The sequence below is a fragment of the Physeter macrocephalus genome, chromosome 11 (genome assembly GCF_002837175.3).
Source record: "Physeter macrocephalus isolate SW-GA chromosome 11, ASM283717v5, whole genome shotgun sequence".
Taxonomy (NCBI): Eukaryota; Metazoa; Chordata; class Mammalia; order Artiodactyla; family Physeteridae; genus Physeter; species Physeter macrocephalus.
Genome location: NC_041224.1, coordinates 127,760,544 through 127,778,717, shown reverse-complemented (window position 1 = coordinate 127,778,717; position 18,174 = coordinate 127,760,544). Strand labels below are relative to the sequence as shown.

At 34.2% G+C, this 18,174-nt stretch overlaps 1 protein-coding gene across 4 annotated transcripts in view; it reads right to left on the bottom strand.

The window, feature by feature from the left end:
- Positions 1–18,174, bottom strand: part of FANCM (FA complementation group M) — a 57,551-nt gene that overhangs the window by 12,113 nt on the left and 27,264 nt on the right. For 3 of the 4 annotated variants that reach the window (XM_007112794.4, XM_028495793.2, XM_028495792.2), the window contains 7 exons: positions 14,926–15,083; positions 13,667–13,822; positions 10,014–11,931; positions 5,772–5,869; positions 5,462–5,530; positions 3,700–3,819; positions 2,810–2,966 (listed from right to left, as the gene is read on the bottom strand). In XM_007112794.4, the coding sequence (XP_007112856.3) occupies positions 2,810–2,966; positions 3,700–3,819; positions 5,462–5,530; positions 5,772–5,869; positions 10,014–11,931; positions 13,667–13,822; positions 14,926–15,083 (2,676 nt within the window). The remainder of the gene's footprint in view (positions 1–2,809; positions 2,967–3,699; positions 3,820–5,461; positions 5,531–5,771; positions 5,870–10,013; positions 11,932–13,666; positions 13,823–14,925; positions 15,084–18,174) is intronic. The other variant, XM_007112792.4, reaches the window with a different exon arrangement.

The following is an 18,174-nucleotide window of genomic DNA, read 5'->3' as shown; positions in this document are numbered from 1 at the left end:
CATATGTATATGTATAACTGATTCACTTTGTTGTAAAGCAGAAACTAACACACCATTGTAAAGCAATTATACTCCTATAAAGATGTTAAAAAAAAAAAATCCAGGCAAAAAAATCCTATACTTGGGCTTCCCTGGTGGCGCAGTGGTTGGGAGTCCGCCTGCTGATGCGGGGACCACGGGTTCGTGCCCCGGTCTGTGAAGATCCCACGTGCCGCGGAGCGGCTGGGCCCGTGAGCCATGGCCGCTGAGCCTGCGCGTCCGGAGCCTGTGCTCCGCAAAGGGAGAGGCCACAACAGTGAGAGGCCCGCGTACCACAAAAAAAAAAAAAACAAAAAAAAACTTAAAAACATCAAAAGCCACAGCCAATAGTAAGTATGTTTCATAATTTTCAGTCAAGCAAAAACTAGGAAACACAGGTTTTTATTTATGCCTATCTTTTTTTTTTAAGGTTGTAATCAGAAAACAACTTTATTTTTGTCTCTCATTTCCCCTTACATATTTTTGGAGTGATTAAATTAATTAACAGGTTATTCTGAGGGATAACATTGCTAATTTAATGACTATCATGCTTGGGACAAGATGTATAAGCTTTTCTTTGAATAATATTTCCCTTATCTCCATTCCATAGCTAGCTTCAACTATTAGATATTCTCCTGACTTAACTACCCACTTCTTACTCATGATAAATCCCTACAAAATTTAGTGAGATCTTTATTTCCAGTTTACTGTTTAAAAGGACTCAATCAAGGAGCTTTCAGAGATTTTTTTTCATTTGTTTTATAGATTTTTTTTTGGTATAATGCATATACAGTAAAATGCATCCTCTTTAGGGTATAGTTCTGAATCTTGACAAATGCATAGTTATGGCAACCACTATTCTATTTGCTGTCGCTATAGTTTTACCTTTTCCGGAATGTCATATAGATCAAAGTATATAGTATGTAACCTTTTGAATCTGGCTTTTTCTACAAAGCATAATTCATGTGAGATTCATAGGCCTATCATTTTTTAAAGTTATATAGCTAAGAGTAGCTAAGAAATGAGGCTTAAAAAAAAGATAATGTGGATTTTGAGATTTTCTTAAAAAAAAAAAAACTTTGAAATCCTACATTTCAAACGTACTGTTTCTAAATGGAGTTTCAGATCTCCTTACTCTCCATCCCAATTGCTCCACCTTCAACCTTCCCAATTGCAGCAACTAAAGTCCTTCCTGCTGCTCAAGCCCACTGACTCCCTCTTTTTCTCTCTAATCCATCAGAAAATCCCATCAGCTGTACACAGCCAGAATCCAATCTTTCTCACCCTCTCACTGCCACCACCTTGGTAGAAGCCACTAACATTCCTTGATTAGATTACTGTGATTACTTACTGCCTCCTAAATGGTCTCTTTTTCCACCTTTGCTCCCAAATAGGCTGTTCTCAACAGAGAAGCTAGAGCGATACTACTTAAATAATATGAGCTGGCTGCTCATTCATTACTCTCTGATCTCACTTCCTCCTACTCCCCTTCTCAGTCATTCAATTCCAATCACAATGCTGTTCCCTTGAACAAGCCAGGCACACTCCTGCTTCAGGGCCTTCACACTGGTTGTCATCTTTCCATCAACATTCTCCCACCAGATTATACAATACTACAGACCTGCAAAAGAAACCTTATTCTGCACATCATATCAGTATCAGCGACATAGTACCGAGAACTTTGTATTTAAAGCCTTTTTTCTTTAAAGTCACGGACCTTGGGGGCTTCCCTGGTGGCGCAGTGGTTGAGAATCCGCCTGCTGATGCAGGGGACACGGGTTCGTGCCCCGGTCCGGGAAGATCCCACATGCCGCGGAGCCTGTGCTCCGCAACGGGAGAGGCCACAACAGTGAAGGCCCGCGTACCACAAAAAAAAAAAAAAAAACTCACGGACCTTGGGAAACTTTGCTGTTTCAAATCATATCAGGCACTGCAGGAGCAGAATAATGGCAAGATTTGTGAAGGATAAGAATACAGAAGAGCCCACCACAATCTTTCCCATTTCTATTAAAGCCAATCTGAATCATCTGCTCTTAATATATTGTATAGAAGACCTGCTCAAGCATTGTTTGGGGAGACTGTTTTCTAAAAGTAGATCTCCCTTACCTTAGCAAATTTAATAAATTTAGCTTTGTGTCTCAGCAAATTTAATAAATTTAGCTTTGTGTCTCAGCTGGTTTTAAATTTAGCTTTGTGTCACACTGCTGGATTCCTCATCTCCTTCTAGTCTTTGATTAAATGTCACCTTCTCAATGAGGGCTACCCCCTAATTACCTTACTTAAATTTGCAGCTTGTCTGTTAATACCCCTAACTGCTGCCACTCCAAATCTTCACCTTACTCAACTCTTTTTGATTTTCTGTAAAGTTTTCATATTATACTAAATAATTTAGTTATTATGTATATTGCTTGTCTCCTTCCATTGAAATGTAAGCTTCATAAGGGCAGGGGGTTTTGTCCATTTTGCTCACAGATGCAGCTTTCTCAAGAACCTTACATAGTACTGGGCACATAGTAGGCACTAAATACTTGTTTAAATGAACATCTGACATTGAGCCAACTAGGTCATTCTGGAGAGACATAATCAAATTAGCAGAAGCCTATAAACAATCAACTCTCACATAAAGCAAATATTAACAGAATTTGAATGAAAATGACCAAATATTTTACACGTGACAAATTTAATTCCCTTTAAAGTCAAAGTTCTTTGGAAACCGACTAGAATATTTAAGTATAACCACATTAAAGGCATTGAAAATCAAAAGAAAAAGAAGCATCATTATATCACTTACCATTTATAGCCTGTGACAGTTGAGTCTCATCATTTAAAAAGTCAAGTAACGAGGAATCCTGTTCATTTTCTGACTCATCATTTTCATCTGATGAAACACATTCTGCATTTTCTTGGGAGAGTTCTGCTTCATCATCTAAAAACTTCCTAGCTACAAGCTAAGATAAATGAGAAAAAAGGAAGATGCCTTTAAGAAAATCATTTTATTTCTTCAGATGGTTGGAAACAGTTCTGGAAAATGGATTTCTTGCCAGTGCTTTTAAGATCAAAAATTTAAAAAATAGAAAACTGCAAGAAGAAATAATAAAGTAGTATACCTATTTAAAATTTCTTCTTTTAATTCTGTTATGAATAAAATAAAGTACAAGTCAGCATGTCAGCTTGCTGAATGTTTCTTAATAAGCATAAAGTCTCCTGAGTCTTTCAGCTAATTAATTTTTGCCCGGAAAAATACAGTACCACAGAAAGACTGATCAGACAAAAAGGTGCTGAGAATTCTTTTCCAAGAATGTGAATATTGGATAGAGATAAGAAAAACAATATAATTATTACAAAAGTAAATATTCTAAAACTCAGATTTCTGTCTCTATATTTTCTTCAATTTGAATAGTAAATCCTCAATACACTAAAATTTCTTCATATAGTCATTCAAAATAACACAACACTGCAAGATAGTTTCAAAACACAAAGAGAAACTAAAATACCACACCTTAAGATTTTAATTCCAATACAAAAAGTAAAATTCATGTCAAAATATTTTTTACTTTTGGGATTTTTTTCCTATAAGAAATTATAGAGAAAAATCTACTTCTGTGTAAAATCTACTGTTCTTTACTAATAAAAAAATATATAGTATATTTATATAAAAATAAGAAACTGAAAAAAGTTTACCTTTAGGTGACTCAGTCTCTTTTGGACTTTGATGCCTCTTTTATTATGATCTTTGAAGTCTGCTGATTGTGGATCTCGTTTGCTAAAATTCTCACTCTCATCACTAGATGATAAATCTAACTAAAATTCAATAAAATTCTTACATGAGAAAATATAACTGGACTGTTGTACCTTAATGTGTTTCTCAAGGGTTATTGCTTCTGTTTGCATTTTTCCTTTTTAAATAACTGACCTAACATTTTCTTTTTAGAAAAATAAAATGCTCTTACAACTCAGAGCCATGTTATAAATAAACAATACTTAAGAATTTAAAAGTTAGCTAATTCTAAGTACTAAAATAAGAAATTAGGTAATATAAGTAATACTAGTATAGTATTCATTCAATTTTGTATGAAATTGAATGTATCTGATGAAAACTTGTGTTTTTAGTTTAACTCTTTCAAGACCCTGAAGAGCTTCACACACAAAAAGTTAAGTCTGTAAATACAGCTATCAAAATCAGTCCAAACATACATGAGTCCTTTCAAACTAAGAAACCAATATAACAACAAATTCTGACTATGAAACCTACTATAATATCTCTTACAGAATAATATAAAACCAATCAAAAGAATCAAAAGAAATTTATCAAAATAATTTCAATTAACAGGAATAATTTTAGGTTAAAGTAGATTGAGCATCAGCATTATCAATATTTTAATTCACTTATAGTAAGTCAATCAGACATTCTAGTTCAAGTAGCAAGTTAAAGCAATTTTTCTAATGAAGTTTTATGAGTATACAAAGTTAATATGACTGATTGCATTTTCAATTAATTTTGCACAAATTATACTAGTATGTATTAGAGAATTAAAACACACAAGATTTCCTAATCTCAAAATTTAGCTATCAGCTATAAACTGATGACAAATGAATACTATTAGTCTTAAGACCTGCCCCCCGACTCAGATTTCACATTCTCATAGTTGTCAATGCCTGCTAGACACTCACTTTACTATGCCACATGAACTTCAAACATGTTCAACACCGAACTTACCACTCTTTCTTGTTTTCTCTAAAGATGTGACACATCTGCCAACTAGCCCAAGCCAAAACCAGACAGTCATCGTGGACTCCTTCTTTTCCTTCTTTCAAGCCCATTCAGTAAGCAAATGAAAGAATAAGGCCTTCCAAAAACTCACCCAGATTTTTCTCCAATTTTACTTCCTGGTACTTTTTGTCTTTACAATCCAACCACAAGAGATGCTGTTTCCCCACTTTGTGTCCTTCTTTAAGCTGTTGGGAATGCCTTCCGTTCTCCCTTCTCTTCCCTAACTGCCACAGATGCTTTAAGATTTAAGTAAGGTGTCATCTTCAAGAAGCTTGCCAGAACTCCCAAGGTCTAGGTTAAGGGTTTATCTTTTCTTATCACTTAACTTAAAAAATTATATGGAAATTATCCACTTACTATCTACCCTTCCTATTAGATTGCAGACTTAACAGTACGAGGAAATAATCTTTACAGTATCCCCAACATCTTACACAGTAGATACAAAGTAGGTATTTAATCTGAATTGCTGGAGTGTACTGACAAAAATAGGAATAGTTTTTTGAAGGAGTTTAAAATTAAAATAGAAATTCCAGTCACATAGGATTTACCATCTATTTTTCTGTTAAACATATACCCATAAGATCAAACATACCTCTGGTCATCTATACACATATTTCTCTTGTAATATTTTTTTCAAAAGGAATTACTATACATTATTTGTTATTTACTTACTCTGTTTGGAGGAGCCCTGCGCTTTTTGACAGCATGAAGTGGAGAATCAACTTCACTATTTTTCTGATTCTAGATAAAGTAGATAAATAAAGTAAAAAGTTAAAAAAAAAATAGTTTTAAGGGGAACAAAAGGACTTCCCTGGAGGTCCAGTGGTTAAGACTCCATGCTTCCAAGGCCGGGGGTGTGGGTTCGATACCTGGTTGGGGAAGTAAGATCCCACATGCCATGCAGCGTGGCCAAAAAAAAAAAAAAATAAGAGGAACAAAAAACTTTATGTGATCATGTTATTGTGATTATTGAATGACTCACCTCAGGGGACTCCAAAACATTTCCTTTTGTCTTTTTACTTTTTCTTCGGAAAATCTCATCCTCTTCACTTTCACTGCTTGTTAACTGTTCATCTATAACTTATTAAAAAATAATGAATCTGGTCAACAGATTTATCCAATTGTTGTGGTTTATCCAACCACAACTATCTATATTATTGATGGATCCAATAAGAATTGTTTCTGGCAATCTCAACATTTATTCACTCTCAAACAAGATAGTTTTTTAGAAATTTGGCCCAAAAATCAGCATGGGAAAAAACAGAAAAATTAAAACAATGCCAGTGAAGAAATTAAGACATGATAACTCTTGGTAATAAACATATATTTAACTCAGGTTCAGTTTTACAAATTAACTGAAAAAAGTCCAGAAGAGTGCAAAATACAATTTTATTAGTCTTATTGGTTCTAGAATTCATCTCTAAAACCTACTATAGTCTTTCTGCCCTTTGTGTCTTATTCTCTTTCTAGTTGAAGGCTACAAAACAATATATGAAAAGATTTTTTTAAATGTATGTATGTACATATGTGTACATATACATATGTGTTTGTGAGTGAGTGTAAAATAAAAATTGGTAGTCACTCAAATGTTGTAATTGGAACAAGACATTCGGGGGTAGAAAGAATGTTGAAAAACAAAACACTCATGTGAAATCAAATCCTTCAAGTTTTCAGGTACTTAAAGAAAGTTCTATTTCTGTACTTTCATAAAATTTTGACAGAAGACACCTTTTATATGTTTTTATGAAACCTTCTATAAAAGCCCTGTGGTTGTTTTAAGATATGTTCATAAATCCTCTGATATGCCTGCCTTTCAAGAGTTGGATCATAATTCTTCTACCCTTGAGGGTGGGCCACACTTGGTCACTTGCTTCTAACAGAAGAATATAATGGAAGTGAAGGTGTGTTACTTCAGAGTCTAGGTCATAAGAGGTCTCATCTTGTTCTCTTTATGGCCTCATTCACTCTGGAGGAAGCCAAATGCTAATATAATAAGAATACAGGAAGTAACCCAATGGAGAGGCAAACATGGCAAGAGCTTATTCAAGCCTTCAGATAACTGTAGCCCTGGCCAACGTCTTGACTGCAACCTCATAAAATATCTGTAGTCAGAACTCTCAGCTAAAGAGTCCAAAGAAATGGTGAAATAATATATGCTGTCCAAAGGAACGGTGAAATAATATATGCTGTTTTAAGTCATTAAGTTGTGGAGGAAATCTGTTATGCAGCAAGAGATAAAAAACACAGATTTTGGTACCTGGAAATAGGGAATTACCATACCAAAACCAAAAACTGTGGCCATAAATTTAGAACTAGAGAGTGGGCAGAAGCTGAAAGGATTTTTGAGGAAAGTTTTAGTGAAAGCTTGAAGAGCCTCAAAGGAATTGTTTGTAGGAAGATTAATGGCCATTTAGGAGGCCATGGGTGAGGGCTTAGAAAGAAGTAAGAAAAACCTTATTAGAAATTATAGGAAAGAGGATCCTTAATGTAGTGCCAGAAAGTTTAGCAACATTGTGGTAACACAGAAAGTAGAAAATGTACCTAATGGGACTTCCCTGGCGGTCCGGTGGTTAAGACTTCACCCTCCAATGCAGGGGGTTCGGGTTCGATCCCTGGTCTGGGAGCTAAGATCCCACGTGCCTCGTGGCCAAAAAAAAAAACCCCAAAAATGAAGATATACCTAATGAATGAGGTGATCTAAGTAAGGAGATTTCCAGACAAAATGTTTAAGGTATTACCTATGCTTCTTCCTGTTTAAGTAAAATGTGAAAGGACAGAGAGGAACTAAAGAAAGTACTGTTAAACAGGAAACAGTTGAGACTTGCTGGTTTTGAAGATTAACAGCTTCTCCAGCTGGCAAACAATATTAAATTAAGAAATGTTCCAGGCAAAGATCTAATCTAGAAGACTGCTAAGAAGCTATTGTGCAAATGGTGCTGAAGGTGTGACTGTAAATGCTTTAAGACCTCAGAAAGATCAAAGGTGGCACCTTAGAGTACCATTCAGTCAGATAAAAGGCCCTCTAAACATTTTAAAGATGTCTCTTACATTTCCTCTCAAACAACAGGCCTTCTAAGAAGATTAAGGAACTATCTCTAGACATCTTAGGAGAAGCCAAAGGTAGAGAAGGACTTACCTCCAAAAGATTTGTGGGCATAGCTAGTGTCTAACGGAATGAACCTCAAATAAGATTCACAAGAGATCCACAAAGATTTATGAGAATTATATGCAAAGAAACACAGCCAGCTACAACTAAAAGGGGCAAAGACAGTACAAAATGAAAAGAGGGCTTTGGATCTCCAAATTTTCACTAAAAGGAAGCAGGCTGAGAAAACTCCACAGGTGCTACCTGTTATGAAATTGAACCGAGCATCCAGAGGACAAAGCCAAGAACCATGAAGAATTATTACCAGGCTTTGAGTACTAATCAAGAAACTTCCAATCTCAGCTCTGCTAGATTTTAGAATTGCTATGGACCAGAGATTCCTGTGTGCCTCCCATCACCCTTTCCCACTTTCAAATAAGCCATCTTGGAAGCAGATTCTACATGCCCAGTCAAGTCTTCAGATGACTGCAACCCTAAGTGAAATCTTGACTATAACCCTAAGAGAAAGCCAGAACCACCCAGTTAAGCAACTCTCAAATTCCTAAACTACAGAAACTGTGAGATGTTATTTTAAGCCACTAATTTAAGGGGAGTAGTTTTTTACACAGCAATAAAAAACTAATACAAACTCATAGAGTAAATTTCTCCTCACACTCTCTACTAATAAAACATCTACCCAGACAGATAAACTTGAATAAATCCTTTTTGTAGATGATCACTATATAATCCAACTCATTTTCCTTTTTTCATTATCTTCTATGGAAGCCACAGTTAAATGCAGGGCTCAGCTACAATAAGCAAATCATTCCAGGAGGCTTTCCTTTTAACTGCTTTAGTGGTGTTTTAATCAACTATTATTGTATACATATATAACATAGCAAATTATCCTAAGTCTTCTATTTCAGTTAAGTGGAATAATAAATACTAAGTAAATATTCCCTAATAAATTGTTCCTTAATGTATATGTATTCAGAATTATATTGCCCATGGTTAGTAGTTAAGTACAATGCTAGAAAAAAAGTTTTAATGCAAATATGACACAAAGAAAAATTATCTCACCCATTAACACAGACTTAATATAAAGGTGTTAAAGCAAATATTAAAGGATCATAGGCAACATACTTAGTAAAAATACACATCAGAGTACCTCCAGAACTATGCAGAATAGTCAGTTTTTAAAAATCAACTGTATTTCCAGAACTTATTTTAAATAAGTTTTTATCTTAAACAAAACATTCAGGAATCATGCCCTTGATGCTAATGAGAACAGATAAGAAAAAGATTTACAAAGGAAATTCTCATTTTACCCTACAACTATTCTTTTTCCTCAGCCATAAAGAATAAAATTCATAAATGGCCTGCTATAATAATCTATACACAAACTAGAGTTGGGTTCTGTAACAGGATCTAAAGGATACTTAAATCATTTTAATACTAAACATCTATTTTCTGGGTTTTCTGAAGAATTAGATCACAGAAATCCAAAGATTCCTATAGATCTGCTATGATCTATCTCCATCTTCCAAATAGTCTTATTTCTAAATTTTGCTATATAAATCCTCTACTTTATACTATCCCACCAAAATCTTACACTTTCCTTCTTTCCCTTTGTTTTCACCATTTTATAACATCCAAATTCCCTCCTGATTATTTTCAGCATATCCAAATCATGAATATTCCTGAGGAGCTAAAATGAAAACCTACCTTTAAAGTCAACATTTCCAATCTAATCCAGTTCAAAATGTTTTCTTCTTCTGAACCTCCTAGATGTCTGCCATCTTATTATTCACTTGGTAGTTATTTCCATGTTTTACTGGTATCTTTTCAAATGTATATGTCACACAGTTGTTTGTGTTTTACAATAAAGGGCTAGAGCCAAATCTTACACTTCCACATTTCAGTGTCTAGCATAATACCTTTCCTATGGCATGCATGCCATAAGTATATGCAGATAAAATAAATACTGGATCAGTAAGCATCAACTTAAGAAATATATAGTACATCGATTACCTAATTCAATACTCCATATACTGAGAAACTACATTTTGAAAAATTATAGAATATGATCCAAAGTAATCATTCTAGAAAGATCTGTATTTTATAAAGATGGAATCTTACCTTTAGCAGAACAGCAGGATTGATGCAGATTGATTTGTTCCCTGCTTTTAGCCTTTTCTATAGAAAGTCCTGAATCATCAAAAGTTGAACTCAATGTTTCTTTGAAACTCCGTAGATTTATTTTTCCCATATTGGAATCTGACTTCCTAGCCATTTCTATTCTCTTCTTAGAAAATGAGTTCAGCGTGTTTGACTGAGAAAGTGGTGTACTCATAACTTTCTCTCCTACTGGCAATGAAAATTGAGAATAACCAGGAGACATAAATTCTTTATTTTTTGTTGCATTCATTGGAAAACATGCAAAAGTTGGACTCTGCTTATCTTCACTTGATGGGTTAGTAATGGTTACACTTGTAGAACTATCAACATGGTCTCTTGATATTACTGCTTGATTTGAAACATAATTCGCATCATTTATCTCCTTAATGTCTAAACACCCTCCAGATAGATCACCTAAAATTTTATTCTTATTTGTATCTGATGCATGTTCTAGTATTTCATCATCAGTATCTGGACTACAAAATCCTAAATCAAAGGTAACAGAAAATAAATCCTTAGAGCAGTCAAAACCATATTCATCATTCTTCAGTTTTTCCTCATGTACACCTCTCAAATCTTCATGAGATTTCCAACTATTCGTATCACCGATAATTTGATCTTGGGGTTCAGAATTATTGCCTAACAAAAGTTCATCAGAAATTAAGAACTGAGAGCCCAGTGCCATTTCACTTACAGCAGTTTTGTCTGACACACATAAAGATTTGCATTTACTGTTCAAGGGAGGAAGGTTCACATCATTACACTCTGTATTAACATCCTCAAATAATAGCAAACTCTCATCCTGATCAGTATGCAATATCGGGAGGCCACTGTTATCAACATCATGATTCTTTTCTTCAACAAAATATTTTGGAGGGCCAGTGCTTATTTGAATATGATGGTTGGATACTAAATGTTCATTTTTAATATCTTTATGTACTTTATCATAGTAACAGAAGCTTGGTTCATCAGAAAGCTTATCATTAATTGTACCATAAAGGCAACTTTTTTCAGAAGGATGAGTAATAAACTTAAGTGAACTCAATTCTAAATTCTGTTGAGAATTTATAGTTGAATGTGACATCAAACAGGTGGAATTGTCATTTTGTAAACACTCTGTGTAGGGTAGAAAAAGCAAGTTCTCAAGTGCAGAACCCTTAGAAATTTCATATTCCACATCTGAGAGTGTACTAAGAGGCGGAGGAGAATGAGATAAAAATCTCTCTACATTAGCTAGCATCTCTTTTGTTAATGAATGACAATTATAAAATTTGTCATCTGTCCTAGCTATATAAAGCTCATCCTCAAATGGAAAAAATAAGCTAGAAGGAAGAGATTTCTCATCACTGAAACTGTTATAACCAGAATCTAAAAAATTTCCAGTAAATGAACTAGTAGGTTTATTTGTAAAGTGCCAATCTGCTAATAATCCACATGACCGATTACCTACATTTTCACTGATAGCACATGTGGCAGCAACTTCATCTGTATCTGATACCCTTTTATCATTTAGTAGGTCTACCTGAAAAATATTTTCAGCAGTAGAACTGCCATCAGTATCTAAAGGCCCCATAACAACCTCCTTATGTTCTTTTTTAGGTTGATCTTTTTTCAGTTCTTTGAAAGCTTTTTTTTTTAGAGAAGCAATTTCAGTTGGTTTGATACGAATTTGTTTAAAAATTTCAGCACATTCTTCATCAGATTCCGTCATTGAGAGTGATTTGCCTTGATTTATATTCTTTGTAAATGAAGATTTCTTGTTACTAGTAAAGGTGCCATTGGCAAAAGGATTATATTCATTCCTGGGAGCACTAGATGCTGAGCTAACATCTTCCATTTGTAAATAAGATTTAATTTCCAATTCATAGCTGCATTCTCCCTATAAAGAAGGAAAATGAAAAAGTCACAGGAAAACAAAACCAAAAAAAACAATTCTAAAGATGAGTTTTACTCTGCTAAAATATTTTCTAAACAATATTACATTACTCAAATGATTTTTTATGCCTTAAAAACTTATTCCAAGTCAAACAAAATAGAAATGACATTACTGCGAAATCATAAATTATCTTTTATCAGTTAATATTTTTGTATTCCCAGTACCCAGTACATGAGAGACCCATGATAACTATTTGTAGAAAGTACAAATTAATACATAGAATACGATTATAAACACTGTTTTTTCACTTCTGAGATTTAACTGAACAATTATTCTAATTTCCTAAAAATAGATATTTAAGAAATTAATATATATAAATGAAAAACACGCATATGTATGTTAAATTTACTCTCTTGATGAAGGTAAACTAAGAACAGCTTTTAAAGCATCTGAAATAATGGTACCTGTATGTCTTCTAGGCTGTAAGCTAGAATATACTGTTTTTAACAAATTTCCCAAGAACTCTTCCAGTGAATTTCCAAGTCTTACTTATCTCTAAATCTAAAACTACAGTCCCCACCATCCCTGACTCATCCTTCCCTCTTGCCCACGAATGCCACTTTAGTCAGGATTCCTCTACTATTCAGGGACTTAAGCAATTAATTCTCCACTTTTTGAATAATAAATACAGTAAATATTAATGTGAAAATGTCTGTCTCCATGCTAGTATATATGCTCCCTATAGAATATTTTATCTGACTTCTTCACCAATGTAGCCACAGGGCCAAAACAAACCATGCCATGTAGAAGGCACTAAATAAATGTGTTACTTTGATGCATAGGCTTTGTTGGGATCCAAAAATAATTACTTTATTTACGTGTATTCATGAACAACAGCTAATAAAAATAGCAGCTACAATCTATTGAGTAATTACTACGTGCCAGTTTCTATTCTAATTGCTTTATGTGTATTAAGCCACTTAATCCTCACAACAATCTTATGAAGAAAGTATTATCATTATCCCCATTTTACAGATAAAACTGAGGCACAAAGAGGTTAAGTAACTTACAGATGCACAATTAGTAAGACGTAAAGTTGGGCTTCTAACCCAGGCATTTTGGATTTCACACTCATAATATGTTCATCATTCTGACTCTCTCAAGGAAGAATAATCAGGAAACTGCTCAAGAAATCACTAAATCTCTAAACTACCACCAGGATAAAAGAGACATACCAAACGACCTATATGATAGAGAACATCTATGCAGATCCCAATCTAACAATAATCGTAAATTAGCTTTACAAACAGTTTATATAAATCATTAAATGGGAATTCCCTGGAGGTCTATTGGTTAGGACTCGATGCTTTCACTGCTGGGGCTCAGGTTCAATCCCTGGTCAGGGAATTAAGATCCTGCAAGCCATGCAGCATGGCCAAAAAAAAATTTTAAATAAAAGAAAAATTTTAAAAATCATTAAATATATTAAAATTTTACTTTGGTCTATCAATATTCACCAATGACATTCTTCTAACTAGGCCTACTTCTCCTAAGACAGAAAACTAGTTCCTCACTGAGATCACAAGAAGCTATATAGAAAAACAAAAATAGTCTAGCTATGATTATTTATAATAAATACTTGTTTCTTATAATAAAGACTTCAAATTAAGAAGAATAAAGATTAAGTATTCTAGTTTCACTGGCATACCAGCAAGAGAAAGTTACAGTAGAACCCTACCTCTTCATGTCTCATTCCTTCTATCATTTGCATAATGTTTATGAAATGGTGACATCGATCTGAATGGTCAACTTGATATGTAGGTAAAGGATGATCCTGCCACAGTCTCCATTCAGAGAGAGAGAGTTGATGAATTCCAGTGGTTGGTTCTTGAGTCTTGATTAATGATAATTTAACATAATAAAAACACACATACTCAGATTTCACACACTGATTTAAAAAATACTTAATATACAGATAGTCAGCCTACCATAAATAATTTTAATTCATTTAGGTATTTTCAACTAAAATCTCAGGAGAAAAAAGAAAATAACTTTATAAAGTACAAAGATGCCCTTTTAAATACATTTTTAAAATAACTGTTACATGTATTGCTTGTAAAATTAGAAAACAATAAATGTCATTAAAAATGAAATACACAAATAAATAAATGTTATATGAGTTACTACTTGGCCATATTCCTGTTTATATAGTCCCATGTTAAGAGCAAATATTTAAGAAAATGTGTGGCTTCAAAATTACTATTATACTAGATTTATATTCTATAATCTAATAAAGAGGCAGTCATAATCTCTCAGTGATACTGATCCCAATTCTTCATGCCTACTGCCATTTCTCACTTTCCCTGTTAGTGAATAAAATACAAATTCTCAAGAGCCATATATTTCTAGCCCTATAAATCTTCCCAAAGGAATCTTCCTTGAGGATGCTTTTCTAGTTCTCTAGGTTCATATGTAACCTTTGCTCAATCCTCTTGACTTTCATTAAGTTCATCAATAATTTGTTCATAGGAAACAAAATAAACAAGTCTAAGATCCAATTTAAAGTTTTACTGTAATTTCAAAACAAAAATTGAAAACAAGTTTGTACAAAGATGCTCATGACAGCCTAATTTTATATTAGTAATATACTGAAAATAATTCTAAAACATGACAGGGAAAGAGCCAAATTATGGTATATTGCAGAGTAACATAACAATCAAATAAATTACACCTACACAGACATGTTCATATGCAGAAAGTAATAAGAAAAGTCAGAACTTATGTAAATATATTACAGTCATGTAAAAATATATATACAATAAGGAATACAAGAAAATTAGTAGTTTTACCAAGTTAGACTTTAATATTCTTTTTTACACTGCTTACATTCTTAATTTTTACATAAGTTGACATTCTGATCATGAACATTCATTCTCTTTACTTCCAAAGCTATTGCACAGTTGCTATAAAGAGCATCTGAAAACATGTTCAACTTACTGGTCTGTTCTCCTCATTTTGTAAAGATAGAAACTGAACTTGAGGCAATGTTATTTCCTTAATTTCATCAGTGTCTCTTAATCTATATCGTCTGTTCCATAATTTAAATTCTTCTTCTGATAAGAACCAATCATTCTTTGAATTACTCTGCCTCACTCCTATAAGTTTAAAAAATAATTGAAAAGAGGTTTAAAAATATCTGCCAGGCAAACACAAAATATATGACACCAACTCAAACGCTCTACCTGTTTATGTCTACTCATCTCTGCTAAACCACTGATTCTATACCTTAAAATTAGTGTTCTTCATATAAACACTCTGGTTATCACTTCCTGCTTCTACATATCTTCTAAACTTCTCTCACCTCTTTGAAAGTACTAGTGCACCCTTCCATCTAGAGCTAACCTTTGGTAATGACTTCATTAGCAAAACATCACCAGGCAGCTAGGCTCTCAGTCCTGGTTTCTTTTGGACTCTCTCCATTTTGTTGTCTAAGACCTGGCAGGAAACAGATAACTCACAGATGAAAACTAGTATCATGATTCTAGCATAACATTATCGGAAAAGTTATCTGAAACTGGTGTGGGGGCGGGGGAGATGCCAAGACTAAAGTCTTAAATGGGGGGGTGTTGAAAGGGGATAGGAAAGACCTACTGCTTTAAAAAATGACATAATAATATACTTTAAAAAAAATGTATAGTAAATTAACCCTTTTTTAAATTTCCATAATCTCTATGAAGGAAAACAATCACCAACATGGAAAGGATAAAAAATAAACCTATAACTCTGTCCCAATACAGATGAGGGCAGAAAAAAAAAATCAGAAAGACTACTGAATTAGGAATCAGGAAGCTTCTGTCTTAGCTAGTCCCAAATATTATATAGAAAGCTTTTACAAAATAAGGGGTTTGAACTAGATGATCTCTCAGGTCCCTTTCAGATCTAGCAATCTGAGGCACTAAGGCTTTTGAAGTAGAAAGGTATTCCATTCTCATCACTTTAAATAAACTCAGACCTCTAAGCCCAAATGAATTATATACTAATACATAGAAGATGACATTCATACACACTATCTTGGCAAGATGAATCACCGACACTTGAAAAATCAGAGAAAACGGCAGAAGAAAAGCACAGAAAAATGAAAATGAGCTAATATTATCTCAATTTTTAAAAAAGCACAGGTTCTAGACTTTTACCATCCATCCCCAGTAACATTTTATAAACAATCATTAAACGTATGGTTAATTAACATTTATAAAAATGAAATGATCACTAAGAAAAATGTATGCCAACCTAATCAAGTTTTTTAATAAATTCAAGAGAATTCAAAATACATACTATCTTTTCATTTTAACCCAAAATTTAGCAAAGTCTTGTAAAATGACAGGTATATTCCTATTAAGTGGATTTGCATTAGGTTTAATAGGCATATCCAAAAAGCACTGATTAATGGCTCTGAGTTAAGGGAAAGAACATTAACAAATTTAAGTGAGTCCAAAGCAGGTGCCTAGGAGGGAAAGAACTTTGAAACTTCATGGTAATGAAAACCAGTAGAACAATCAGTTGAACAAACCTGAGAGGTACTGTCTTCAAATATATAAAGAACTGCCACCTATGTAAACCAAAGATCAAATCCACTCTTTGCATCTAGAAGCTGTTGGCAAAGAAAGTCGCCTGCCATTTCAGTAAACAAAGGATGATGGGGCCATCAAGCCATGCCGCTGCAGCTGCCCCCAAGGGGGTTTCAGCATAGAGAAAAACAGGATACTGGCTCCAGATAGTTAAGATGTCTATCAAAGGTATAATTTTAATGAGCCCAAACTCTTGCATCTTCCCATACATAAAAAAGCACTAGAATCATTAACTTGAGACGTCTGTTTTTTGTGATTAGCAGTAATCTTTTGATGCTCAACTACTAGGGTTCTTTTTCAGCAAAAACTCCTATATATCCTGGCTCCTCCTATACCTGTTTGGAACAGTCCCTCAGAGCTGTCTGAGAGGCTGCCTTCCTGGGCTACAGTCCTCAGTAATACGCCAAATAAAACATAATTCTCAACTTTTACATTGTGCATTTTTTTTCAGTTGGCAAACCCAAAACTAAATCAATGAGCAAAAGGTACAAAGCCAGATTTTTTTTTCAACAGAGGGACTTCTTCTATATGGACTATTCAATGATGGAATGAACCCTCATAAAAGAATACAATTTCCATTAACAAAGATGTTCAAGTTGAGGCTGAATATACATTTAACAAGAATGCTACAGAAAACATCCCTACCTTGGTAAGTAATTGGACCAGATGACCCCCAAGGTTTCTTCCAAATCTCAGAATATAATTACACGATTTTATGATTCTTTAGAAGCTTACCTTAAAGATTAAGTAAAATTAAACAAAAAAAGTTTTTGTTTCTCATTTTTATAGTGCTAATAGTTCCAGATATTTTCTTGATATCACCAAAATCTCTGCAGTTCTTAAGCTAGCACTCTCATTACTATGCTCATTGGCACCAAAGTATTTTTTTCTTACTGACTCAATATCACCAACAACTTAGTCTAACTTTACCACTATCTGGTGTAACAGTAAACTGAAAAAAAAAGGAAGGGGGGGCGGATTTCACTGATGGCCCAGTGGTTAAGAATCCTCCTTCCAATGCAGGGGATGAGGGTTCGATCCCTGGTTGGGGAACTAAGATCCCACATGCCGAAGGGCAACTAAGCCTGCACACCGCAACTACTGAGCCCGTGTGCTCTAGAGCCCGCATGCCACAACTAGAGAGAAGCCTGCATGCTGCAACGAAAGATCCCACATGCCACAACTAAGACCCTGTGCAGCCAAATAAATAAATAAATAAATATTTTTTAAAAAAGAAAGAAAGAATATTTTCTCCTTTGCAGAGATGGAAATAAACAATTCCCCCTCCCTTTTTCTGGGAGCAATTCCAGAGATACCTAATGTTCCTAAATCCTTTATTTAACCCTTTGATATTTATGCAAATCGTTGTAAAGGCAAAGCAAGCCTCCAGCCAGCTTTCCAACCAGAACTTATTTTCTTAAGGACCTAGGAGCCATCTCTTTGAAATGTAAACATCAAGGAAGATAGTGTCACTATCTCCCATACACCTGCAGAGTTTAGCCTTGGCACCTTTCTCTGAGCTGTCCTTATCTGCTTGTCATAGAGACAGAGAAGTTTTATTATTTCTTTGGATAAAGGCAACTAGCTAACACAAATGGCTACCTCAATTACCAGGTGA